Source organism: Misgurnus anguillicaudatus, chromosome 22 (assembly GCF_027580225.2).
Source record: "Misgurnus anguillicaudatus chromosome 22, ASM2758022v2, whole genome shotgun sequence".
Classification (NCBI taxonomy): domain Eukaryota; kingdom Metazoa; phylum Chordata; class Actinopteri; order Cypriniformes; family Cobitidae; genus Misgurnus; species Misgurnus anguillicaudatus.
Genome location: NC_073358.2, coordinates 24,247,205 through 24,264,248, shown reverse-complemented (window position 1 = coordinate 24,264,248; position 17,044 = coordinate 24,247,205). Strand labels below are relative to the sequence as shown.

General features: G+C 35.7%; 1 protein-coding gene across 5 annotated transcripts in view; it reads right to left on the bottom strand.

Moving 5' to 3' along the window:
• Positions 1–8,663: 8,663 nt before the first annotated feature.
• Positions 8,664–17,044, bottom strand: part of epg5 (ectopic P-granules autophagy protein 5 homolog (C. elegans)) — a 39,871-nt gene continuing 31,490 nt past the window's right edge. For all 5 annotated transcript variants that reach the window (XM_055199969.2, XM_055199971.2, XM_055199972.2 and 2 more), the window contains 11 exons: positions 16,127–16,202; positions 15,933–16,036; positions 15,656–15,831; positions 15,169–15,354; positions 14,880–15,089; positions 14,616–14,760; positions 13,298–13,540; positions 12,738–12,957; positions 12,426–12,641; positions 12,191–12,305; positions 8,664–10,613 (listed from right to left, as the gene is read on the bottom strand). In XM_055199969.2, coding sequence (XP_055055944.2) covers positions 10,431–10,613; positions 12,191–12,305; positions 12,426–12,641; positions 12,738–12,957; positions 13,298–13,540; positions 14,616–14,760; positions 14,880–15,089; positions 15,169–15,354; positions 15,656–15,831; positions 15,933–16,036; positions 16,127–16,202 — 1,874 coding nt within the window. In that variant the 3' untranslated portion in view covers positions 8,664–10,430. The remainder of the gene's footprint in view (positions 10,614–12,190; positions 12,306–12,425; positions 12,642–12,737; positions 12,958–13,297; positions 13,541–14,615; positions 14,761–14,879; positions 15,090–15,168; positions 15,355–15,655; positions 15,832–15,932; positions 16,037–16,126; positions 16,203–17,044) is intronic.

The following is a 17,044-nucleotide window of genomic DNA, read 5'->3' as shown; positions in this document are numbered from 1 at the left end:
TATTAAAGTTTGTTAACAATTAAATGGAAAACTAAAAAGTATATATATATATTACTTTAACCACAGCTCAGAAGCAAGTAACATTATTAGATAAGGATAACTTTATTAATAAACTGTATTTCTGAGTGTTAGACACAAACTACAAATTGTTAAATTGTACAGGTTTTAGAATAAGTCCATTTAAGGTATGTAATAATGTAGACACATATTTTACTAAAAAGTAGCTTTTTAAGTATTCACAGTTATATAAGATTTGCAGTGACAGAGACAAGAGAAGAAAATAATGGAAACTGATCACTGAAGAAATTGGCATATAAATATTTGGTAAAAAAAAACGAACAGTACTGTGCTTTTGATTTTAACAAAATAACTCATGTTCTTGAATAGTAATTAATGTCCCTTGTTTATTTAAAAAGGCAAAAGTCAAGGTAAAGTTAATGAAGGCAGTAGTTTAAAGGTTTAGGAACAAGACATAAACACTATGGGGTGGTTTCCCGGACAGGGATTATCGTCCCAGACTAAAATGCATGTTTGATATATATATAATATATATATATATATATATATATATATATATATATATATATATATATATATATATATATATATATATATATATATATATATATATATATATAGAGGGTTTTTTTGTAAGATATGTTTGTGAAAAAACTACTTAAATAATGTAAGGCCTTGTCCAGTATTCATTTAAACCCTTTCTGGGAAACCACCCCTCTATGTGTTAACATCAATGTAATGAAATGTTGATATCAATATTAACATCACTTACTAACCTTTACAGTGTAAATCTTGCCGTGACAAAGTAAGGATTGTAATGCAGTATCAATATAACTTAAAGGGGACATATCATGAAAATCTGACTTTTCCATGTTTAAGTGCTATAATTGGGTCCCCAGTGCTTCTATCAACGCAGAAAATGTGAAAAATAACTAACCAGTAACTTAGTTTTAGTAAACCATTTTCTGCAAGCATGTGAAAAAATAGGTCATTGAAATTTGGCTCCCCTTGTGATGTCAGAAGGGGATAGCATTACCCCTCTGCACTATCCAACCACAGCACTGCAATTTAGTACAGAGATCAGCTCATTTGCATTTTAAAGGACATGCATAAAAACGGCACATTTTTGCTCACACCTATACAAAGTGGCAATTTGAACATGCTATAATAAATTATATGAGGGGTATTTTGAGCTAAAACTTTAAATATGCACATGGGGTCACCAAAGATTTATTTGACATCTTAAAAAAGTTTTGTGAAATTTCCCCTTTAACACAAATAATTTAATTAAGCAATTTTATCTCACTAAAACCATTTTAACACATATAGGGACAGTTTTCCGGCCAGTGTTAGCTTAATCCAGGACAAGCCCTTAGTTATATAGGACATTTATGTTGTTTTTACAAACAAACCTTACAAAATACAATACTGGTGTGCATCTTAAGACAAAACAATGGCACCAATATATGTTAAGATTTGTCAGTACAAGGCGTTTTTAAATAAAGTCAACTTAAACATGCATTTTAGTCTGGGAAACTGCCCCATAATGTTTACATTCTGCCTATACTTTTGATGACAAATGTATGCATTGTAAAAAGGTTTGTAGAAAGCATCTGTCAAATGCATTCATGTGAATGCTTGAACAGCAAGAAACAGATAAATGAAATACATGAATAAAGACGGAAAGTAATGCAGTACCCAGAGTGAGATTTAAGGATCACACATAATAACTCTCTATTACTCATGCTCCCTCCTCTTCACACATGTAGCCTAAGCAATCTAAGTGGACTTCATACCGCTGTCTGGCCCTGGATCAGCTTTAATATTAGCATAGCAGGACTCTCTTCACTAATCTCTGTGATCTCGGTGATCCTGCTCACAATTCAGTCTGAGGTATTTCTACATTTAACCACTCTTATGTATATATGCATCACATTCATGATGATTGTTACATAAGCTGACACCCAAGGCTTGTTTTTCAGTTTCACTATGTTTAAGAATATATTTATGCATTTGGCAGACGATTTTATCCAAAGCGACTTCAGTGCATTACAACATTCATCCCTGGGATCGAACTCATGACCTTTTGGGCTGCAAACACGATGCTCTACCACTGAGCTATATACGGTTTCAGCAGTAACAACATAAACACGCGGTTTTCGTGGTCATCACGTAACTTCCGGTAAACTCTGCGAAGAATAAATAACAACAAAGTCCTTTTAAAGTAGTTTATTTATATAACAAGCAAAATAAACAACATGTAGATTACATATAGGAACCCAACATTTTTTTTTTTTTTCGATGAGGTATTTGTTTAAGAGTTCAGTTTCAGCAACTAGTCAGACCATTAAACAAACAGAAACCAGAAGTGAAGTTCGGACCAGAAGCTTATTGCATCACCGCACGGGCGCCCAATGAAACGGTCTATACAGGAACACATTATGGATGTTTACACAGAGGCTAAATATCATATTAAATTTTATAATAAAAGCTATGGAAAAATTGTGAAACTTTTCAGTACTTCAACAACAAAAGTGGAGACAGAATGTAAGCTATTACTGTTATTTAACATAGCCTACTCCATGCATTGTGTCCGTAGGGAGACACAAATATGACATAAGAGCACTCAATGAATCACTATAAAAGTTGGCTATCTTTCTCTCAAAAATATTTTAAACTAAAGTATTTTACAAAGTATTATGATGTTAAATAAATATTAGTTTATTTCAGTAAAATGTCACATAATCATTCTTCATGTGTTATTCCTATGAAGTTAGCTCACCTCTTCAAATAGCCAGTTATGAAGAGAGGGATTAAAGAGCTGGACCGTTGGGAACAAGTGCACCTGAGTCACCAGTGTACATTGTGGAGGAGGAATCTAAATGAATGCGTGACTCAGCTAGTGTGTTCTCCCACAGGTGACAGTTTGTGCAGTGACTGCTGCTAATAGTTATTTAACCCCATCAACACCGCATGAGAAGCCTCTGTGCATCATTTATTTTGTTTCATATGAGAGGTCAAAAAGTGACACTGGTGGTCAGTCAGGAGACAATTAATGCCAAACTAAGTTCCCTAAAAGCCCCACTGAGTCCAGATCTACATTAGTGTCTCTGTGGCAACCAGCAGTCTGCACCTCTGCTGTCCATCCACCTCTTCAGCTCCCTTAATGACTAAACAAATAAATGATTTCATAATAAATAAAATCCCACTCATATAAGTAAGTGATTTCTAGTGGTGCAGGGGTGGCATCTTAAAGTAGGTGTATTTTAAAAACGTTTTTGTCCTGTAGAGCACCTGTGTACCTGTATGATTTCGTTAAAGTCATAAAACAGTCAATGTCCTTTCAAGTGGGGAAAGAAAACAGATTTTACTCACAAAATGTACCTCAACACCAGACACCATAATGGTTGCCATGACAACTAGACAAAGAGCTAGACAGAGCGTCTGCCTCTCTTAAGATGACCATGGCTCTGTTATTGTTTACATTTGATCTCATCTTACAAAAGTGATTTCTTTAATAAATACTTAAAATTCTTTAATTGATGTGTAGTTCTAAAATGATGGTTCAAATCTTCTCTGTTATTACGAATTCACAGAATTTAGAGAAAAACACACAATCTAAAGCAATACTCTCTGGCAGACAGAAAATGAATGAGCACTTCTGACGGATGTGATGTTGCTATCTTTAATACAAGTGCTTTACAGTAGTAAACACACATATACAGTAAATAGATTAGATTAATAGCAGCACATCTTTATGTGATGAATGGGTGGTTAAGTCATAAGCAGATGGACTTCCCCACAATTAAAATTTACAAGAAAGCAGGAGTCAGATTATTAATTTATGAGCTTGATACATTTTCATATCACTTGTTCATACCAGACTAATTAAGTCATTTTACTACACACTTCATATAGAAACTAATATTAAATCAACGTGTATGGCAACAAACTGGAGTGGACATCAAGTGGAAATTTTGAGCCATGTAAAGGACACACATGGGTTTCTCTCTGTGTTAAAACAGCATGATGACTCAGATCCAGTACTCATGCTGACAGTGCCAGTAGAGGCTTTGTGGGTTGCAATGCTTTTCAAGACTCTCTAAAACTTTTGTTCAATACATTTAAATGAATCTTGAAAAGATTTTATACCCCAATAAGGTCTCTCAGACATCACACATCTAAAATGAGCAAATATATTAAAAGAGATCCATCACTAACAACTGGCAGTTAATCCCTATAAGTCATGTGTTTCATTAGTGCATTGCAGATAGGATCTCCCATGTAAGTGCAATGCAGTGTGAGCGCCTACATGGTTTTCAACACTGGATTTATAGTTTCTGTAATATTCTGCACCATTTACTAGTCTAAGGTAAAAGTGTTGGAGTTTATACTTTTATCCTGATCAACTACAGTGCAACTACAGAACATATTGTATGTTCTGTGGAAATCAGACCCATGACCTTCACCAGTTGAGATAAGATCTATGTTTGTACTACATACCAGTCTGTTTATAGGACATTAACATCACTTACATAAAGGTTGTAACAAAAACAAATGTTTATCAACTTACAATTGTTGGTAACACTTTACTTAAAGAGGCGTTTAGAAGACTGACATGACACATTCATAATCATGACATGACATGTGCTATGAACATGAAGGAGATTTTATGTACGTATATGACAACTGTCATTAAGTGTAATTCGTTCAATTATGTCATTTCTAATGCAAAGATGACATTGTTTGAGATGTCTTTGTTATAACAACTTGACATTACCAAGAAAACGTAAGTTAACTAACCAATTTTACCAGTGATACAAATTGAATTTGTCATTAAAATGACATTAAGTGTTTATATAGTTTAATTACAGCATCATGAATATTTTTCTTGACCTCAACTACAGTGGTACAAATATAATTTGTCATTAAAATATCAGTCAGTGTTAATACTCTGTCAAATAGTTTTATAACAACATCATGAATATTCAGCTTCATAATGTTTTTTTAAGTTTCCTTCATGTGTTTAACAAATAAAATCAATCATTCAATAATAATAATAATAATAATAATTAAAATAAAGAAATATATATTTTATTGCATTTGGAGACCGATTCACCTAAAATTTAATATAAACAGTACAATAATGGGTTAAGCCATGCAGCGTTGGGTCCAGTTTGCTGCAAAGTTAATTACATTAAATTAAACTAAATGAATTAAATGCTTTGTCAGGTTTTTTTCAGAACCCTCTGTGTGAAAAAGAACAAGTTCTGTTAGTTGTCAGTTTGTTATGTATTGTGCACATACATAAAATTAAGTATAATATTTTGATTTTGGTATTTACAATTATTTGACAGTTTATTAACACTTAATGACATTTAAATGACAGTTTAATGTAATGTTTAAACCATAAAGTTAGGTAATTTCTTAAGTTTTATAATTATTCTGCTATGTCATGTTTATGACAATTCAAACTATGTCATCTTTGTATTAAAAATTACACTCACCTAAAGGATTATTAGGAACACCATACTAATACTGTGTTTGACCCCCTTTCGCCTTCAGAATTGCTTTAATTCTACGTGGCATTGATTCAACAAGGTGCTGAAAGCATTCTTTAGAAATGTTGGCCCATATTGATAGGATAGCATCTTGCAGTTGATGGAGATTTGGGGGATGCACATCCAGGGCACGAAACTCCCGTTCCACCACATCCCAAAGATGCTCTATTGGGTTGAGATCTGGTGACTGTGGGGGCCATTTTAGTACAGTGAACTCATTGTCATGTTCAAGAAACCAATTTGAAATGATTTGAAGTGCTTTGTGACATGGTGCATTATCCTGCTGGAAGGAGCCATCAGAGGATGGGTACATGGTGGTCATAAAGGGATGAACATGGTCAGAAATAATGCTCAGGTAGGCCGTGGCATTTAAACGATGCCCAATGGCACTAAGGGGCCTAAAGTGTGCCAAGAAAACATCCCCCACACCATTACACCACCACCACCAGCCTGCACAGTGGTAAAAAGGCATGATGGATCCATGTTCTCATTCTGATTACGCCAAATTCTGATTCTACCATCTGAATGTCTCAACAGAAATTGAGACTCATCAGACCAGGCAACATTTTTCCAATCTTCAACTGTCCAATTTTGTGCAAATTGTAGCCTCTTTTTCCTATTTGTAGTGCAGATGAGTGGTACCCGGTGGGGTCTTCTGCTGTTGTTGCCCATCAGTCTCAAGGTTGTGCATGTTGTGGCTTCACAAATGCTTTGCTGCATACCTCGGTTGTAACGAGTGGTTATTTCAGTCAAAGTTGCTTTTCTAACAGCTTGAATCAGTCGGCTCATTCTCCTCTGACCTCTAGCATCAACAAGGCATTTTCGCCCACAGGACTGCCACATACTGGATGTTTTTCCCTTTTCACACCATTCTTAGTAAACTCCAGAAATGGTTGTGCGTGAAAATCCCAGTAACTGAGCAGATTGTGAAATACTAAGAGCGGCCTGTCTGGCACCAACAACCACGCTCAAAATTGCTTAAATCACCTTTCTTTCCCATTCTGACATTCAGTTTGAGTTCAGGAGATTGTCTTGCAGGACCACACCCCTAAATGCATTGAAGCAACTGCCATGTAATTTATTGATTAGATAATTGCATTAATGAGAAATTGCACAGGTGTTCCTAATAATCCTTTAGGTGAGTGTACATAATTGAACAAATGACACTTAATGACAATTGTCCTAAATGTGCATAAAATCTCTTTTATCTTCATGTCATCATTATGAAGATGTCATGTCAGTCTTATGAACCCTTTGAAGTAAAGTGTTACCCAATTGTCTAATGCTTTATGTAATTTCTTTACTTTAAGGCTAACATACATGTATGCGCATCGCCCACTTTCTGTAGACAAATCTTCTTTTGCCATCGAATTGGAATAAAACAAAGTTGAAACTGTGCTGTATTTTGAATGTTTTTATTATTTGGGATCATACAAGGTTAATTAAACTCTGTTCAGGCACACTCACATCCCTTCAGCCCTGTTGCATTAAAAAACAGAACCAATATGGGTTTACATGGTAATCTTTGTGCATCACAAGCCAGAGGGATAAAGTAAACAAACAGGGAAAAAAATTTCAACTGTATACTACACCATATAACAGTTTCATTGTTTTTCAAGTAAAATGTGTTTCTGGATCAACAGCTTTTTGGGTCTATAAACATTCATGGAAAAATAGTCCATACCTAAACCCAAATACTAATCAAAACCTTAAATCAGGGGGAAATGAAAATCCAGCTAAAGTTATGTTTTCTACATAAAGACATTCTATAGTGTAAAGAATCTTAACCTTGATTTAACATTAACCGAGTAAGGCCATGTCAAAGATCGAAATCAATCTGAAATTAAGCTTAACTAGATTATGAGACTACATTTTAGAGACAGTCATGTAGTGTTATTTTTCTAGATTCTCTGAAAACAATGTTTTTGTTTAGACTTCCTTTAACATTGCCTGAAAACTGCTCAGCTGTGCTGTGGAAGAACAAATAAATTGATAAAAAATTAAATGTGTAATGAAATGTGATAAATTGTAAGAGAAGTGTCAGATTCTAGATGACACTGCATTAGAACAAAGCTTCACAAGCTGGCATAAGGTCGTCATCCGACAACTTAGCTTGGTTGCTATAGCGAATTTCAGATATGTCTTTGTGAGTTTTGAATGACTTTGCTCTTCTACAGAACTTTTTGTATACATTTTTTGTACCAGATTGTCTCTTGTGAAATATCATGCCAACCAATAAAATCATATATTTGCAAATGCATATTTTACTTTTCTGTTCAGTTTATTTTTATTTTTTTGTAAAATTCTAATATAATTATGAGATTGGTAATCAATGTTTTATAATTGATTTAAACTTAATTTTAATTATTGACATGACCGTAGTCAATAATAAAGATATCAAGGTTATATTTTCACAGAAAGTTCTTTATGTTAAGTGATGATTTTATGTAGATTGGTAAAAGACATCCTGTGCATCCTAATATTCAGATTACATTACAGTATGTCTTTCTGGCCGAGATATGATGGACAGTATAAACAGATATACATAAAAACACTTAAACACCACATCTGAGTCTCCCATCTGCTGTCTGGGTACCCTGATAGCGCCTGCTGTACCATCTATTAAAGTGGAAGAGTTTTCCATGGCAACCACCAAAACCTGGGATGTGGTCTTGTCACATGTATAAGGCTGACCTATAGACTTTCTAGTACTGTAGGTGAATCTGTCACCATTTACAAAAAGAAATTGATTTAGAGCCAATATAGCCACGAATGCATTAAGACATTTAAGCCAAACAAAAAATTTTATGATTTTGTTTTTTTTTAGATGACCAAGTAACATATTCAAAATGGCTTTTTTATTCAAATTAACCTTTTCTTAGAAATTACTGTTCCTTGACATTTTGATTACTTTTAATTGTAGTCCTAAGGGAAATAAGTATGAATTTTCACCTCATATACACAGATTTGCTGCAAGCTTTGAGCTCCTACAAATGTAGTTTATTTCATTAATTATGGACATTTTCTACTTATGAAAGCTATGTGCATTTCTCTTTATGCAAGTGAAATTCACTATGAGAAAACTCAGGGATGGAGCTTTTTTATTTGTGTTATTCTGTTTGGTGCTGGAGACATCTCATACTTTCCATTTACAGTACCTCTTAGACAACACCATATAAAGAAACCACACACTTGCGCACACACACACGTATTGATCTTAGTAATCATTTACATTTTCATGTACATGACAGAAGAGCAATCATGGCACAAGAGAGAAAACACATTGAAAACAGATCTTAAGGCAACTCTATACAACATTATAGACCAGACTGCCCAGTTTACATTTATACAACAACTTCTAGATTGTTTTAATAGCTCAACCTTGTGCTCGTTTTTAAAAGCCGCTTTCTAAAAACAACTCGCATTACGCTCAGTGACATGACAATGTGTACATTTTGGTTTCTTATGTAATTTGTGATTGTGGTGAAAGATTGTGAGCATGTCTGTTTGTTTAGGAAGACTGTACCAATTTTAAAAAAGGTGATTACTATGATTTCAATGTAAAACGTTTGATATTCATAAAGTATTATGGAAGCCAATGAAATGCTCTGAGAAAGACCTCTGACCTATATACTGAATTTAAAGAGCATGCAATACATGGCCAAAAGCCCTGACCTATTAACTTAAGCCAATCAAAACTCCTAGCCAGCATGCTACAAACAAACAGTCACAGAAATGAATTTTCTCATACTGAAATTATATTAATTCTAGAATTTAAAAAATCTAAACAAATACAGCCATAAACGTTCATCCAAAATGTATATAATTACACAAATGAAGAATAGCTGTGTTATGTAAAAGAAAAACAGAGAACATTAAACAGGGGAAAGGAATGTGTAATGTACCTATTGTATATGCTCTTATATGGAGGTATTTTGTTTTGTATTGACAAGCATATCAACATTTAAAATTAAGTGCACTTAATAGGCAAATCTCATGCTGTAGCAGCAACCAGAATTTGAGGATTGTTGGCCGGATCAAAACGTTTTACTTGACCCTACCAAAGGGTAAAGTGAGAAAGCGGCTCAGTCATTAAATTGTGAAAAAATGTACCAAATTGTAAAATGTCCAGCCATTACTGGTTTATTTGCATGAGCTCTTAACTAATGTACTTATGACAAAAGCAAATTACAAGAAATTGATTGAATCTGAACTTAAAATGTCACTATTTTGTACATTTGCCAGCATATTTGTCGTAAACCTGAACAGAAGCATGTGTTCAGATTTTATATACTGCATAAAACTACTTTTGATTGATTCATGGATTTTCTTAAAACTCTATATTCATACATGCATCAAAAAATCCTTGGCCCACTGGAGAAAAGGGCTCAATTTGTGCCTACTTATCTTCACCTTACTTCACCAGGTGTCCATGCCAGTATACATTTGCAGAAATGACTACAATGAGCATTACAATACACTGAGACCATAAACTCTGTGGTCATGTTTGCTAGTGTGGTATTGCCAGTGTGAAACATTGATGATTAGGATTACCTAAACTTTTTAAAGAGACAAAAAGTGGGGCGAAGATGATATTGTTCGGCAAGAAAGAAAGAGTTTTTTTTTAAAACTCATGTTCAGCTCAGGAATAACCACTGTATTATTATCTATAATCAAACTTTCCTCCATTTCCTGTCCATTAACAGAGAATTTCTAAAGCCTTTTGTTACTAGATTCTGTCTGGCTGCCCACTCATTGTGTAGATTTTCAACAAAGAGAGCTCCGTTATATCATCTCTCTCATGAAGGTCTTTGGCGAATTTCTGGCGATGACCCTGTGGTTAGTTTACAGCTAACGTATGATGTCCAGGTAATGAAGATCGGCGTAAAGCGTGTTTACCAGCAGGGTTAAGAGGTGGTTGCTTTTATGCAAGCAGTGATCTGGGTACTTGATGAACTTGCAGGCCTGACTCACAGCCTCCTGCAGCTCTGAATACTGTTTATTACTGGGCATTGCTTCCAGCACAGCTAAGGCCTGAAGACAGAGAGCGATCATTTAAGAGTGCACAACAATGCCATAGATACAGTTGGGGGGAATCAAGGGAATGATACAGATTGGGCTATTGTAGATACAAGCATTTTGAATTCTTGACTGTTTAAGGGATAGTTCACCCAAAATGAAAATAATGTCATTAATGACTCTCCCTCATGTCGTTCCAAACTCGTAAGACCTCCGTTCATCTTCGGAACACAGTTTAAGATGATTTAGATTTAGTCCGAGAGATTGCTGACCCTTCATTGAAAATCTATGTACAGTATACTGTCCATGTCCATCAAGTAGGGGTGTGACGAGACACTTAATCTACGAGACGAGACGAGACACGAGATTGGGTTCACGAGAACGAGAAGAGATTTTTACATTTTTTAAGAAATCCTCAATTATAAAATAAAGGAATAGGAAACTGAAATCACATTATTTTTAAATGTTTTAACTAATCAAGGACTGTCCCTAACAATTATTTTGCTAATTGATAATGAAGTATTTTGATATTTTTGGTAATAAAAATAAACCCAATTTAGCAATAACCTTTAAAATAACATAATAATGATGATGCAAAAATTTACGATTAACTAAATATAATAGTAAACTTTATCATTGTTAATATTCTGTAACAAGACAGTCTTTATGAAGTATGCAGTCTAGAAATGCGACCTCCAAAGGATGCAGCCTTTTGTTTGAGAAACGGCCAGCATTTCACCTCCTCGAGAAATCTTGTGACATAATTAATTTTGCTAAAGTCACGTGACTGCAGTGAAGCGTCTGAAGTGTTATCCTCCGACATGTTTGGAAAGTTTTTTTTCCCAAACTTACAGCATGCATCTCCCTCAGATTGTAAACGAAGCTCGGGCGCACAAAAAAAGCAGCTGGGGGGCACCAGATAACACGTCAGCCGCGTCGGACGTCAATCGGAAGAGAAGACAATGCTGAACAAAGTCACAATATTTGCCACCTTTAGACCAAAATGTACTTTCAATGTCACATGGACTACCATGATGAAGTTTTTCATTACCTTTCTGGACATGGACAGTATACCGTACATAGATTTTCAATGAAGGGTCAGCAAGCTCTTGGACTAAATCTAAAACATCTTAAACTGTGTCTGAAGATAAACAGAGGTCTTACGAGATTAGAACGACATGAGGGCGAGTCATAAATTACATTATTTTCATTTTTGGGTGAACTATTACTTTAAAGCAACACTAAAGAGTTTTTGCTCTTTGCTCCCCCTACAGGTTGGAAGCGGAATTGTCCATTACCACTGTCATAAATAATTTAGCAACTGCAGCAAAGCTGGCTCTGATTGGATTGTAGGTCTGCCATAAAGCAAGTTTTTGTAGCTTTCACTCGAACTACAGGACCGCGACCAGACGGTTGGAAACTTCTTTATTGCGGTTTTGGCTGATAGAGTGCTGCAAAGCGAATGTGAAAGTGCCGTTCACGCTGTTTCAAATGGATGAATGATTGAAACTTTTTGGAAACGTTATTTTAAGGTAAAAAAAACTCTTTAGTGTTGCTTTAAAGATTTCACACTTTTGAACCTTTTACTGTACCTGTTGGGCTTTAGTTGAGAGTTGGAGGTCTGTGCTTGGAGTAAGACGTAGCTGATTTTCTGAGGGCACCTGGACTAGCAGAAATGCAGACATGCTGCGTGCAACAACGCGAAACCTACGGCATAATTATAACAGACTTCGTGAGGCACAAAATCCTTCCATGTACTTCAGCTGAGGATTTAAATATTTATTAGAAGTTTTCTTAATCTGAATTTAAGCTCAAAACTTCTCTCACCTGTTAGAAAGTGGAGATTTTCTTCCAAGGCCAATGGCACCCAGGATACCAGAGTTCAGTCTTTCCTCACCAAGCTGGGCCAGACGGTTCTGGAACGCCATTAAGGTCAGAATCAGAGTGTCAAGGTCACACGCGTCCCCTTGATCCACCTGGATCTGCAGTAGCTCCAAAACCTTATGCCACCACAAAAACAGCTTTGCCTCATCAGCCGGACCACTACAATAACAGAAAACAGGTTGTAGATATCCTTCCAATTTCTAATGAGCTCATATAATTCTCTCCAACTTTGTTTTCAATAATCCAGCCCATTACCTGGGGAAGCTCTGGTTGATCCAAGTGTTGAGCAGCACTAAGATTTTCTTCTCATTGAGTAGAGTCTGCTCCAAGTTCAGCCTCTGAAGGATGTACACATACAAGGTGAGGTAACTGCCCAGGTTCAGGCTTTCCTGGATGAAGTCCTCAACAGTCAGCTCAGGAACTTGCAGAGATACTAGAATGGGTCCCCAACCAGAATACTGATCAGCACATCCACCTGAGAGAAGAGACACAACACATTGGGATATTTGTCTTACTGGCTGACTCACATTTCTGTAGCTCACTAGTGGTGTATGGCGCTATAACAATGGCAAGGTCATGGGATTGATTCCCAGGGAATGCACATTTGGGCTATGCTTGAATGATAACATCTAAAGCTTGAATGCACTTTGGGTTAATTACTTTGAATTTAAAGCCATATTTATAAAGGTTTTTATCTATAACTCTTTTTACTTCTTACTTTTAACTCTTTGTTTACCACATTGTAACTACGACTAATTCTCAATAGGATATTCAAATCTATAACAAAGTACAGAACAAATATACGCTATTATTACCATCAGCAAAGTAGGACATAATACAAGCCTCAGTGGTGCGTGCCATATGACGCACTGATGCCAGGCATCTACACGCAGCGGTTAGAAGTGGGAGAACCAAAGGACCCCGAGCTCGCTTTTGCACCCAGGAGTGGAGTTTAGTACCGAGTCCCTCTGCTGTAGAGATACCAGCTTCATTCAGCACAGTCAGCAGCTCAGCAAACAGACTGCAGATGGCCATGTGGCGCTGCTGGGGATCTGTTTCTGTATGGAGGATAAAACACATTGAAATGTAATTTTCTACTTCATTCTTCTATATGTTCCCGTAGCTGAATAAAAGAGGCGTTGCATTAGCACCTAGAAGTTCATGGGTTCGATTACATACTGAATGTGTAATAAAATGTGTAACTTGAATGAGGACGCTTTGGATCAAAGCATCTGCCAAATGCATTAATGTAAATGTTATGGGCATGTGCATAATCAAATTACATCTAATATTAGCATTATTTTATATGCTATGCACAGTATGGTGCATATCTGTATTTTAATGCACTAATAACGTAATCCCAGCACCATGGTGAAATGTAACTATGGGAAGGAGGAAAAAATGTCAGTCTAAATGCCAAAAAAAATGCAAGTTATATCATTACCATCAAAACCACTGGATATATTGAGTATTGACTAAAGATCAGTACTAAAGATCGTAAAGGATCTTAGAAACAAATCAAAAATTGTGTACAGTGTTAGCTTTACAGAAACAAAACATAAACTTAATCAAAGGGGACATTTCACAAGACTTTTTTAAGATGTAAAATAAATCTTTGGTGTCTCCAGAGTATGTATGTGAACTTTTAGCTCAAAATACCATATAGATCATTTATTATAGCATGTTAAAATTGACACTTTGTAAGTGTGTGCAAAAATGTGCCATTTTGGGTGTGTCCTTTAAAATGCAAATGAGCTGATGAAATGCAAACGCTGATTGCAACAATGGTGGTTTGATGAAATTGAAACTTAATTGTGCTGTAAATTTTTCTCTATCTCTTTCTTTCTGCACTAAATTGCAGTGACGTGGTTGGAAAGTGCAACCTTCTGACATCACAAGGGGAGCCAAATTTCAATTACCTATTTTTTTCACATGCTTGCAGAAAATTGTTTACCAAAACTAAGTTACTTGGTTGATCTTTTTAACATTTTCTAGGTTGATAGAAGTTCTTGGACCAAATTATAGCACTTAAACATGGAAAAAGTCATGGAATATCCACTTTAAAATATTATGCAATATTCTTGAATCACCAGCTGAGATAACAATCAAATACTGATTAACTAGTGTTCTTACCAGGAGGGTTAAAAATGACAATGTACTCCAGTAACTTCTCCATTTCCGTCTCTAGAGATGCCAGACTAATGTTTCCATTCTGATCCAGAGAGGTTAGGAACTGCACCATGAGATGAAGGAAGGCTTGGCACTTTAAAGTCATGTCCTACGAATGACATCACACATAGTGCATGTTGGCCTCAAGATGTGGTTCAAAATATTCACCATTTTCTGTTAACTTAATGAAAACACTTTTTAAAACAATAAAATAAACCAAAATGTAACCTTGTGATTTGAAGGCTGCGTAGCCGTTTCAAATCCAGCGGCCATTCTAAGCAACTTGATGACTTGCTGTGAAGAAGTGTCACGACTAAGAACGAGGGATGCTGGGTAATGTGTGCTCACATAACTTGTGACATTTTGATAAGAAGGAAAATCCACCAAGTGCCAAGGCAGAGAAACCGACTGGCCGAGCAGATTTAGGACAGACGCCTCCTGCAGAGAAGAGAAATATGACAGATTATTATCTATATGCACCCATGAAGATGGCTAGCAAAGACAGGTGACCACTTACAGGTTTGTTGACAGGAAGATCCTCTTTTGCCAGGAACACCATTAGGTAGAGGAGGGAGACTACCATAGTCTGAGCGGAGGGGCTCGGATGGGGGCTGAGGGCATCGCTCAGTGCACTGACCCAATTCACCTGACACAGAAGCTCTCCCATAAACAGAAAACAGCTCTTTGGACTTCCTCTTTCCACCTGAAAACCACAGATTTGTATTCTTTTTTTTTTATAAAATTATTATTTATTATATTTTTGGAGCTCCTGGACCCATTTGAGACAATAAAAATTGCTTGGACATTCTGTTACATGAAAGAAAGTAAATCATGACCAAAACTCTTTCTTATTTCAGCAATTCCTTCATAATGACTAAAAAAACACCATATTTTCTACATTATTTGCGAAACTGACCAGAAGGTGATATATAATACTGAGATATAAGACCCTCTGAAGAACTGAATCAAAGCTATGTCTGGCTTTAGTTTTGCAAGTTCCTCACATTAAAAAACTGGTTCATTAGCGTTTGATCTGGATGGAGGTCCTTCCATGGCAGACGACTGTACTCAGTGTGATAAGTGTACAACAGGTACTCTGGCATCTTTGGAGAGGTGCACGTCTCACAATAATGCATAAGATGAAGCCACAGAGCTCCTCTTTGTCCTGGCAATAACCGATCTGCAGCAAAAAGAGCATGGTTATTACCGAATGGTTATTACTGAAGAAAAGGCTGAACATTTTTGTTGTAGTTAATTGAGTCACATTACTGCAATGTTTACCTCTGAATTTCTCATGTAAAGACTCCGTCAACTGTGCATATAAGCTCACTAAGCTCGCTGCAGCTGTGGCATCTGATTCAAGCCACGGAGAACAACGAGGATGACTGTGACACAACAAGACAGGCTTGGTATTAAAGGATTACTCGTCACATTGGCAATCAATAACCATAACCACTGAGAACATGAGAATGTACCTGGTGTCGTCAGTGTTAAGAACCAGAATCCAGGGTTCGAAAAGTTTTGCCATTTTTGCATGCAGGCTTTCAAGAGCTACGTAAAAGGGAAACAAAGTTATCATGATAAATGTGAAAACACAAATGTCATAAGGGTCAATTTTATGAAATTGAGATTTATACACCCTCTGAAAGCTAAATAAATAAGCTTTCCATTGATGTATGGGTTGTAAGGACAATATTTGGCCAATATACAAAAATCTAAGGGTGCAAAAACATCTAAATATTAAGAAAATCGCATTTAAAGTTGTCCAAATGAAGTCTTTAGCGACACATATTATTAATGATAAATACATTTTTACATATATTTATCGTAAGATGTAAAGATGTAAAAAAAATATCTTCATGGAACATGATCTTATTAATAATAACCTAATGATTTTTGCTTAAAAAAATTATAATTTTGACCCAAACAATGTATTTTTAGCTATTGCTGCAAATATACCCATGCCACTTATGACAAAACCAGTCATAAGGGTCAATTTTATGAAATGTAAATTTATACATCCTCTGAAAGCTGAATAAATAAGCTTTCCATTGATGTATGGTTTTGTAAGGACAATATTTGGCCAATATACAACTTTTTGAAAATCTGAGGGTGCGAAATAAATCAAAATATGGGAAAATCGTCTTTAAAGTTGTCCAAATAAAGTCTTTAGCAACATATTATTAATAATAAATACATTTTTGATATATTTATTATAAAAACATATCTTCATGGAACATGATCTTTACTTAAAGGCATAGTTCGACCAAAAATGATATTAAACCCATGATCCACCCCGAAGCCATCCGAGATGCATATGTCCATCATTTTTCAGACAAACACATTCCCAGTTACCCTAGAAAATGTCTTATATCTTCCAGCTGCTAAACAGT